This window comes from Lactuca virosa, chromosome 6 (genome assembly GCF_052849685.1).
Source record: "Lactuca virosa cultivar CGN04683 chromosome 6, Lactuca_virosa_CGN04683_v6, whole genome shotgun sequence".
Classification (NCBI taxonomy): Eukaryota; Viridiplantae; Streptophyta; class Magnoliopsida; order Asterales; family Asteraceae; genus Lactuca; species Lactuca virosa.
In genome coordinates, this window is record NC_136431.1 from 4573975 (window position 1) to 4585349 (window position 11375).

At 35.5% G+C, this 11375-nt stretch overlaps 2 protein-coding genes across 2 annotated transcripts; one reads left to right on the forward strand and one right to left on the reverse strand.

The window, feature by feature from the left end:
- Positions 1-753: 753 nt before the first annotated feature.
- On the forward strand, positions 754-2232 carry LOC145121291 (uncharacterized). Its single transcript, XM_079057064.1, has one exon. It carries the CDS (start codon positions 754-756, stop codon positions 2230-2232), a length of 1479 nt encoding a protein of 492 aa, XP_078913190.1.
- A 2863-nt stretch (positions 2233-5095) lies between these two features.
- Positions 5096-7427, reverse strand: LOC145119993 (RNA-binding (RRM/RBD/RNP motifs) family protein). Its single transcript, XM_079055779.1, has 6 exons — positions 6605-7427; positions 6476-6534; positions 6293-6362; positions 6047-6184; positions 5663-5791; positions 5096-5585 (listed from the first exon to the last, which is right to left on the reverse strand). Exons 1-6 carry the CDS (start codon positions 7316-7318, stop codon positions 5184-5186), a joined length of 1512 nt encoding a protein of 503 aa, XP_078911905.1. The 5' UTR covers positions 7319-7427; the 3' UTR covers positions 5096-5183.
- Positions 7428-11375: the final 3948 nt, after the last annotated feature.

The window sequence follows — 11375 nt, forward strand, 5'->3', positions numbered from 1 at the left end:
TGCTCATTAAACGTTTTCGCTTAGCCGTTGTTTATTAATCTTTTTCAGGACCCTCTAGGATAAACAGATGAAAGAATCCGGCGTTATGGTAGAAGGTGCTCGCATTCTCTAGGATTTTTGGCTATATTATCATTATGACATTAAAATATGCAACCTGGGATATGGCTTTCGCATTTTGGTTTATGAAACACTTTTAGTAATTCTGATAATGTGTTTTGAAAGTTTTAACATATTATTGTTTATAAGTAGGGAAATCTCCACAAAATTCCTAAAATTTTACCTTAATTTACGAAAAAGTCCCAAACTAAATTTTGTTTACGAAAAAGCATGAATTACTGGTAAAAATGGCAATTTGACCCCTTTTTTCCGGTTTATCAGTTTTATTACTTACCTGTGTTAGCGGGTTATTATTATTATTATTATTATTATTATTATTATTGTGTTTCGTATAATAGCTTTTCATTGATATATTTGTTCGGCCCATTGGCCTCCTCTGATGTATTCATATATATATATATATATATATATATATATATATATATATATATATATATATATATATTGTGAATTAATAATAGATGGGTTTTTATGGGAAAATACAAACAATCTCATGGTATCAGAGCAATAACAATTTCCCTGTAAACCCTACTCGACGGCTATTCTTCTGTCGTTCGACCTCTTCTCATCTTGTCAGTTCTATCTTCTATTCTAATCTTCTGATTCTAGTCTGTCTCTGCTATACGTGTTCTCTAGATGTCAGGAAACAACTCGTCTGATAAACCTACATCTACCATTAACATTAAACACGTTGTACCCCTTGTTCTTGACCTGGAGCAGATGAACTATGACATATGGAGAGAGCTTTTTGAGATTCATTGCATAGGATATGGGGTAGACGATCATCTCCGCCCTCCTGTTGAACCAGTCAAAGCATCATCAGAAAAGGAAACACTAGAGTCAACATCGGCTAAGGATTCATGGCTTCGGATGGATTCAATCATCAAATCTTGGCTCTATGGTACTCTCTCCATCTCTCTCTTGAACATGATTTTTAAGAAACAAGCAACAGCCCTTGAGATCTGGGAAAGCCTTGAGAAAGTTTTTCATGACAACAAGACTTCAAAGATCATCCAAATTGACAGGGAGCTTCGTAACATCTCAATCGGAAACTCGACAATAACTGAATATTGTAACAAGATCAAGTCACTTGCTGATCGTCTTGAACACATGGGTTCCAAAGTTCCAGAAATTAATCTAGTTGCCTATATGCTGAACGGGCTCACTTCAAAGTATCGACATGTGGTAATAAACATAAGACATCGTGATCCACCGTTGTCCTTTTGGGATGCTCGTTCTATCTTGGTTCTTGAAGAACAGGAGATGATACAAGAAGAAAAGAAAGAGGCCTCTCTCACTCATATGGATCATGCTTCATCTCAAATTGCCCTAAACATTGAGACCTCAAACCACACTTCTAATCACCGTGGTGGCTTCCGTGGTGGACGAGGGGGTCGTAATTATCGAGGTGGCCGGGGCGGTGGTCGCAATGGTGGTCGAAACAACTACAACAACTACCACAATAATGGTAGTAAATTTAATGGTAGCTCTAACTTTTCTAATGCAGGTGGTCAACAGAATCAAAATCACAATGGAAGTGCATGGGCTTATGGGTGGTTTCAAGTACACCAGCCCACTCACGGGTCTTCTCAGTCGGGTCTTCTACCTAGTCCACTGGTTGCTCCATTTCAGTCCAGCACTGGTCCCAAACAGCCTCTGACCCAGCACACATCAGCCCACCAGCATCAGTTTTTTAGCCCACCTACAACCCCTGTTCAGCAGGCCTTCTACTCGACACATCAGGTTCACCAGCCACATAACGAGCCTACTACATTGCCTCAAATGTTCAATACGATGACTCTAAATGACCCGGGGAAAAGTGATTGGTACATGGATACCGGGGCCACATCGCACCTTCACTCCAGTGCAGGTATACTCAAGTCCGTTTCTGATAAAAATAGTAATTTTCCTTCATTTGTTATAGTAGAGGACAGATCATCTATGCCTGTAATTAAAATGGGACACACCACTCTTCCGCATCAAAATCCGTATCATACTCTTACACTTAAAAATGTTTTGATTACTCCATCTATTATTAAAATCTTATTTTTGTCCGTCGTTTTGTTCGTGAAAATATGTGTACCATTGAGTTTGACCCGTTTGGATTTTCTGTGAAGGATTTCCGCACCAAACAAATTCTCATGCGATGTGATAGCACTGGGGATCTCTATCCTGTTACAACCCCGACTCCTCAAGCTTGTGTCTCCATTGCTCCGTCTCTTTGGCATCAACGTCTTGGACATCCGGGACATCACATTTTTCAACATTTGGTTAATAATGGTTTTATTTCAAGTTCGTCTAATAAAGACTCTAGTCTATGTTATGCATGTCAAAAGGGCAAACACATTAGATTGCCTTTTAATTCTTCGAGTTTTGTTTCGTCTTTTCCTTTTGAATTGGTACATTCTGATGTTTGGACCTCTCCTATTGAGAGCACAAGTGGTCTTAAATATTATGTCTTGTTTCTAGATGATTTTTCTCACTATGTTTGGGTTTATCCATTGCGTAACAAATCTGATGTGTTTGATAAATTTGTGATTTTCCGTGAGTTTGTTAAAAATCAGTTTCAAACAGATATTAAATCACTTCAATGTGATAACGGGGGTGAATACAACAACAAAAAATTTCATCAATTGTTCGATCAAAATGGCATCCTAATGCGTTTTTCATGTCCTTATACATCCCAACAGAACGGAAAATCTGAGCGTATGATTCGCACTCTTAACAATGGTATACGTGCTCTTCTTTTTCATGCTCGACTTCCTCCCACATTTTGGGTCGAAGCTTTACACATGTCATCACATCTTATAAACATTCTTCCTTCAACCACTCTTCATCATGACACCCCCTTTCATAAACTTTACAAGACTCAACCAACTTATGATCACTTACGGGTGTTCGGGTGTCTATGTTTTCCACATATTGTTACACCTCATAAATTAGCACCACGCTCCACTCCGTGCATTTTTCTTGGTTACCCGACTAATCACAAGGGTTACCGGTGCCTTAACCTTGACACCAATGAAATCATTATCTCACGCCATGTGGTATTCGATGAAACAGTATTTCCTTTTGGCTCCATGACGCCTAATATCGCACCCTCATACTCGTTTCTCGACAATGAAAACAACACCTCGTATCTTCCTTATCATGTCTTGTTTCCATCATTCTCTCACGGTGACACACCTCCCTCGACTCCACCAGCATCTCCTTGTGGAGTCATTGATCAGCCAACTATCGAACTGCCCAGTGAGTCTGATTCCTAAAATTTTACCTTAATTTACGAAAAAGTCTCAAACTAAATTTTGTTTACGAAAAAGCATGAATTACCGGTAAAAATGGCAATTTGACCCCTTTTTTCCGGTTTATCAGTTTTATTACTTACCTGTTTCACTAAAGTCCCATTATTTTATCCTAATTTGCGAATAAGTCCCAAAATAAATTTACTGATGATTTGGTCATTTTCTCTATGTAACATACATGTTACCGGTTTCATTGTTGACCCGGACGCCTAGTCATTAAATGAGATTATGAGATGGATATGTTGAGTTATATAATGCTATGTTTAGCATAAAACTTGATATCCTGATGTATTGTATATCTTTTTGGAACATAAAATGCATCCAACGAAGACTATGATAATTACATAAACTAACAACAGCTGCGTTATTTTTTACGTTTATAAAAAATATCAAATTGTCTATCTAATCATATGTAACCCAATATATCCATCTCATCAGACATCAACTCATTTTCTGCCCTTTTTCTTGGAAATATGCATTTTATTGGTTTCATTGTTGACGTAGATACATAGTCATAAATGAGCCGATGAGATGGGTATCAAATTTTACAGTAAATGTGACATTATATAACCCATCGTATTTATCTTATCAGCTAATTTAATGACTATGTGTCTAAGTCAGCAATGAAACCGATAAAATGTATGTTACATGAAGAAAATGGTCAAATCATCAGTAAATTTAATTTGGGACTTATTCGCAAATTAGGGTAAAATAATGGGACTTTAGTGAAACATGTAAGTAATAAAACCGGTAAACCGGAAAAAATGGTCAAATCGTCATTTTTACCGATAATTCATGCTTTTTCATAAACAAATTTTAGTTTGGGACTTTTTCGTAAATTATGGTAAAATTTTAGGATTTTTCTGGAGTTTTCCCTTATAAGTATTTGATATCAAGTTCACCCCTAAGGAAACTCACCCCATGTTTAGTACAATCCAAAAGAAGTGTCTTGATGTAGTGTTTGTCACACTGATATCGGTGTTATGGAAGTTTCGAAACGAGTCGGTTTTTGGAACCGTTAAAACCAAAGAAAGTTACTATTTTTTATTACATTGAATCTATGTCTTTATTTTGGTTCTTTCATATGGAAGTTACACTTAAAATTAATTGAGTTTGTTGACTTTATAACTCAAGTAGCGTCACTTCCTTCATATAATTTTGTATTTCTAGCATCTTGCTAGTTTTTTATAATATATTTGGTGTTTTAGGGAAAAAAAAAACGGTTCGCTGTGAGGCTATCACGTGAAAATGGTGTCACCTCATTTCACAACATCACTACGGAAGGGGGGCAGTGATCATGAGAGAGAGAGAGAGAGAAGACCCGTGAAGCCACCCACTCCACAAGACGACTACGGAAGAATTCAACGGTGTTCACGTGTTAATTAGTCCTTCCACGTCAGATTCTACGCGTGGAATCCATACCGTATAATGCCGACACAATTTTTAAGTATTTACCGACACAATTTTTAAGTACCAAACAAGAATGGGGGCTAGTACACCTTGCCTCCTACGCTAGAAACCAAATATCATTTATCTATGTGCACATGTTTATGTCTATCAGGCCTATCAACGTTACCCAAATCTGATGTAATTAATGTAAAGGGAGGTAAAAAGACCTCAAGAATAACTTCTTGAAAGAAAAACCAGAATCAAACAAGAGCAAGGAAACAATCATATCATGAAAAGAAACGACATATCAAATTTAATTCTTTGTAACATAACCATTTAACAAATTCAAATAAAACCTATAACATGCCAACACACCTATCTAAATGTCCTGGCTTTCTTCTTCTGCCCATTACTCTGTGGTGTTCTGCTTTCCGTCTTGCGTTTCACACCACCACCACCATTTCTAGCCGCATTTGCCGCCGCCTTCCTAGCCAACACCGCCGGCCTCTTTTCCGATCGCACCTTCCTCTTCACCCCATTTTCACTTCTTGATTCACTCCTCACAGGTCTAGTCACTCTAGTAGCAAACTTCTTCTCGCCGCCAGATTTGGTGGCTCTTATACCCTGATAAGAGGTGTTGCCGCCCACAACCGCCGCCGCCTTCCTGCCATATGATGATTCCGGAGGTGTTGGATTTGACTTCATGGCATGGGACAACCTCAACTCCCTGTCCCGAATCTTCAGTTTATGTTTTCTAACAACTGTATTTGCTGCTTCCTGCAACAATATACAACAAACAATTTTATGTTTGGATAATTTTTTTTTTTTGGGTTATCGTGAAAAGACATGCATACCCTTGTGTTAAACAAAACATAAGCAATGCCCTTTCCCAAACTTGTACCCGGGTCTCTGACAACACGAATTGCCTCAATGCAGTCTTTTAGATTGTTAAAACCAGCAAACAACTGATACAATTCTTCATCCTGGAATAAGTATGAAGATTAATTAGAAAATATATGTGTCGTTTAAACTTTTTTTATTGCAATTTTCCATTCCATGACAGCATGGGAACAAAAACACCCGTTTGGCTAAGGAATGAAAACTACTAAAAGGAAAGGAATCATATTCCATTTTGTCAGGCAAAAAAAACAGGAATGACCTATTCCATTCCTTCCGTGATTCCATGATACCAAAAGAATTCGTAAGAGCAGTTAAGAATTATGCAAAAGAAATGTTACCTTGACATCAAAAGGAAGGTTGCCAATAAACACAGTTCTTTTGCTGTCATAAAGTGGGGCATTTGCATTTGCGTTTTCTCCCTTCAATTTCTTGCGAGGTGGACAAGCTCTATCCACATGAATATGATTTCCTCCCACCTTGATACAAAAATGCCCAACATATATAAAATTGTTCACAATTTACTACTTCTGTATGCTAATAATAACTTCACTTGGGGAAAATTGAAATCAAAACAGTAAACTTACAACTGTCATGTTATGTGACAAAGAAGCTTGGGCGGATTCCTCTGTCTTAAAAACAACATATGCATTAACCCTGAATTTGACAAAGGATTTTAACTTTAATGAACAAATTCATGATTAAGTAAGGACATGGATTATAGAAGAACACAAATCAATAACAAGAAATATGTTGTTTGTTTAAATAACCTGTCAACAGCATCATTGATTTTCTTCTTGATTATAGCACCCTTTCTTGGAGTCTTGTCCTGTAAAAAAACAATAAACTAAATCAGATTCATATAAACTTGGAATTTAAACATGTATAAGAAAACGTACGTCTAACAAAGGAATAGACCGAATCCTAACGGATTCTATTTCTCCAAACTGGTTAAACTCTCGCATCAATGCCTTCTTCTTCACCTTCAATGGCAAATTTCCCACAAACACAGTCCTTAATAACTTTTCTTCATCATCAAATCCTTCTTTGGGAACAAGTTGATCTTCTCCCTTATCCAACTCCTTCCTCTTCCCCCCAACTTTTCCTTTAACCCCCTCATCTTCTTTCAAATCCACATCCATCGCCCCGTATTTTCTTTCTTCGTACTCTGCCTCAACCTCGCCTCTCTTCCTTTTCTTCTTCTTCTTCTCCTCATCAAAGCTCGAGCTTTTTGAACCAACCCCTTTTTCCTTTTTTGATTTCTTGACATCTCCTTCGATGTCAGCATCATCTGAGTCGATGGATTCCGGCAACTTCTCTTTCCTTTTCCTCTTGCTCAGCAATGTGTTTACAGAATCGGGGATCTTGGCGTCATTCTTTTGTGGACTATCGATGTCTAATCGAAGAACTTCTTGGAGTTTTTGAGGAATTGATTGAGATTCATTGGTGGGTTTGCTTCGGAACGGATTGGAATCCGAGAAGATTGAATCGGAGGTTGGATTATTGGGTTCTTCTAGACCGCCACCAAAAAGGGATTTGAAAATATTGCCTGATGGAGCTGAAGCTGAAGAATTAGGGATTTCAGCTTTTGATTCTTTGGACTTCTTCCCCATTTCTTCAAGAAAGAGGTAGATGGCTTGGAGCTCTCGACTTAAACCCTAACCTTGCGGTGTCTTGTTTAGCTAGGGTAACAATATAGCAATGTGTGTTTCTTTTGTCTTCCGTTTAGTGAACTATTTGTTTTCTTATTAAAATATGGAATCATATGGTTTTTTTTTTTTATCTAACATTCGTGTTTACCCGAACAAAACAACGACAATAAATAATTCTATTTCGCTAATAATGTTTTTTTGAAAACATGTCATATCGAATGATATATTACAGAAGTATATTATTATTATTGGCCAGTTACGCATTTATTGAATGTGTGTACATAAAAAGTATATGTAAACTTCATTTTTTTTCTAATTGTACAAAATAGCAATGTTATTTGTTTTTAGTTTATTAAAACATCCCTATAATTTCATAGGATATTGTATTTTTCAGTTTTTCCTTATTAATTAAAAACTTAATATTTATGAAATATACCAAATTATTGCAAACCTAGTTTCAATCATGTAGGGTTAGATAATTACCAAACAACCAATGACACCTTATTACAAACAACTTTAAGTATATTGCTATTATGAATATATATATATATATATATATATATATATATATAACAAATCGAAATATACATTGCCATTACATGTCAAGCTCAATAAATTCACCATCTTAGCCGAAATTGTCGATTGTCACCGCCAGCCATCTAATCTCGGTGAAAACTACTCCAGTCAACTACCCACACATTGGGCAACAAACTAACCCGTAAAAAGAAACAACCTCTAGCGATTATTCTTTATAGGCACCACATTCATTATAGGCACCACGGTCAATGGTGAGGATGTTAGATCTATGATTTTTAAACCATCATAGCCGTCACCAGATCTTTTCTTTGGGTAGTGCTTGTTTAAAGCTTCGATGGTATAAGGTTGTGCAAGGGTTGGAATGGAAGCGGTCACAAGTAGCGGTGGTTTTTAAACTACAACATAACAGGGAATAGAGAGATATACAGTGGAATGTTGATTGGTGGTAGTGTTCTTACCTGTAAACATTATAAGAAGGATTCAGTCTGACGATGGTGGTGGTGACCGGGGAGGAGGCGGTCCAACAGTGATTGTGATGATTGGGTGATGGTGGTCATGGTGTCCAAACTTTTTTATCTACCAAATATTTATACAAAATTAGGAGGTTTGGGGTGAGTGAGATTTTTTTATTTAAAATAATGAGAAAAGAAATTTAAAGAAATAAAAAAAATAAAAAAAAAACTTAAGGACTTATTCGTCATTTTAGGTTGGATATGGACCAAAAAAAAAGTCAATCATACGAACCAAAACCACACAAGATATTCAAATTTGGACCACTAATACATTGCTAAATTTTATTGGACGAAAACCACAACCATAATGTTTTGACCACTACATAGACCATTTTTTAAATTTTGTCTTTTTACATATATTAATTAATACATTAATACATGAAAACATTAATGCATGAAATATTTTTTCCTTTTACCTTGAATTAAAAAAATGGATTCAATTAAGAAATTATGTTTATTTATTTCTATTACCATTATTATTAACTAACAAATATTTTGTAGTATTAGCTTAAAATGACATATTGTTATCTCTTTAGAATGACATATTTATAAGCGTTTTTTAAGCTTCAAAAGATGGTTTTGCAAGCTTTAAAATGACAAACTTTTAGTTTAAAAATAACAGTACTTTTAACTTTAGAATGACAAATTTTAAAGCTTTAAATGACATTATTTTAATCTTTACAATAGCATAAATGTTTAGCTTCATATATATATTTTTTAATTTAAAATGACGATTTTTAAGTGTAAAAAATAGAAAGGGCATGACTTTAGCGAATGAGAGACTGTATTAGTAATGTTCATTTACCTCATTTATTCAATTGGTATGAGTTAATGTCTGCTGGCTAATCAGGACACACATCCCCATCTTTGAAAAAAATCACATTTCTATCATTTCCCCCTTCTTTGATTTCCCTACAACCTGCAATTACAATAAGCAACATCTTCAATGTCATTAACTATTAAAATTGATCTAAATGAGAAACAAAATTGTTCATTAATCTACCAACAAAACACACATTGAGATTAAACATTTTGTTTTGTTGGAGGATAGATGCATATATTGTGTTTTAAAGAAGAGACTGAGAAATGTAGCAAAACTAAAACAAATATAACCTAAATTTCTTTGTGACAATTTGTTAAATACCTTGTAGTTGTTACCGTCTCATCCCACAACCTCACTCCCACCTCAAACCTGTCAAGATTGAAGAATACATAATAAGATTCATGGAATAAGCTATAGAAACTATGAATGTAGGATTCTATAAAACACAATTATCCACATACCATACAAATAAAGCTACATGGTTCTTTATTTCCACAAACGCCATCCACATCACTTACATGTTTCCATGTTTTGAACTAAAAATGAACTTAAGAAGAAACATTGAAAAGGTTTCTTATTATAATATGCATTTTTTGTGTAAAACATTAAAAGTTTTCAATTTTAAGACTAAAATGACGCATTTAATCAGATACTTCATGCTTAGACTATGATTTCAAAAGTGTGCATCTTTTAGATAATAAAGATATTAAAGTGTAATTATATCTTTTGAATTTGTAACTTGGACCTTTAACATATGTGTTCATTACCACCCAATACACTCCTCTAGCCTGAAAATTATCAACATTTCTATTAAAAAACTAAAAATGCATGATGATTACAACAATAAAAAAAAGTATAATACGAATTTTAGGATGTTTTTAAAAGGCTCCAACTTGTTTTTTCTGTAGGTTGGAGATAGTCAAACATTTTTTTGGTCTTAACTTCTTTTTCTCATCAGGGGGCATAACCTTTTTTCAATCTGCAAATCGAGTTACAAAATCAAACAAAATGATTAATACAGATCTCAAAAACTGATAAAAGCATCCAAAGTTGATAAAAGACTTATAACAAAACTACTTTAAAACTGAGAAAATAGATCTCCTGATGTCTAATATGCTACTACTTGTGTTAACATTGTAAAGTTGTCAGGAGAAGAATACGGAATCAATAACCAAAAACAATAATGAAGAAAAAAACTTTCTTACTATTGTAAATCTGTGAGAAATTCTCGACACGAACTTTGATGAAGGTGTCTATTCCCAATCTTTGAATAAAGAAAAGACCGATGCTTTTAGTTTATCTTACTGCCAGAAGGGTTCAAATATCCCCAACTATTTATTGATCTTATATATACCAATTGTATGTAACACCAGAAGAAGGAGATGGTGATGATGATGATGGTGAAGTGCTCTTGAAAGTGGTGAGTTGCCGACAGTGATGGTTGGTTTTCAATGTCGTGGTGGCTAGGGTTTATGTGTTTTTTGAAAGAGAAGAACTGAGTGGTGCTTGTGACGGTGGATGGTACACACATTGAGAGAGACTAGGGTTTCTAAAATCTATAACTTGTTGAGGGTGGTGGTGCAATTGTGGTGGCTCGATGTTGGTGATGAAGAAATGAGGGAATACCGCTTTGTGGTGGTGTTTGTTGACGCATAAGAGGAGATCCAAAATTTAGGGTTTTCTGAAAATGAGATGTAGAGAGAGTGCGTGTGAGAGAGGTTTGAAACGATAAACGTGTCATAGCTATTGTGAATAGTAGATAAGTTACACGGCTGAGATGACGTGTTTAAGAAGATTGTACATGATGTAATGATATTGGTACCTCTTAAAATTCAAGAAATGTCAAATATGTTTAATAATATAGTAAAGATATGGTATTTGGCCATTGAATACAACCAACAAACCAAGTTAAACACAAAGAAAGATATGAGGGGTCACCATCTTAACGGCGAGTGGACTAAGGTCCGGCGGAAAAAAAACCTAAATAGTTTCCACGATGGAAAGGAGATTACAAACTTCTACATGACTAGATTCCCAGACGGAACGAGGAAAGAGTGTAACGCCCGATTCCTGTTATGCATTTTAATAAGAATTATTCATTTTTGCAAAGGGAGTCGACGAGTTGGAGGCCCCAAACTCGTCGAGT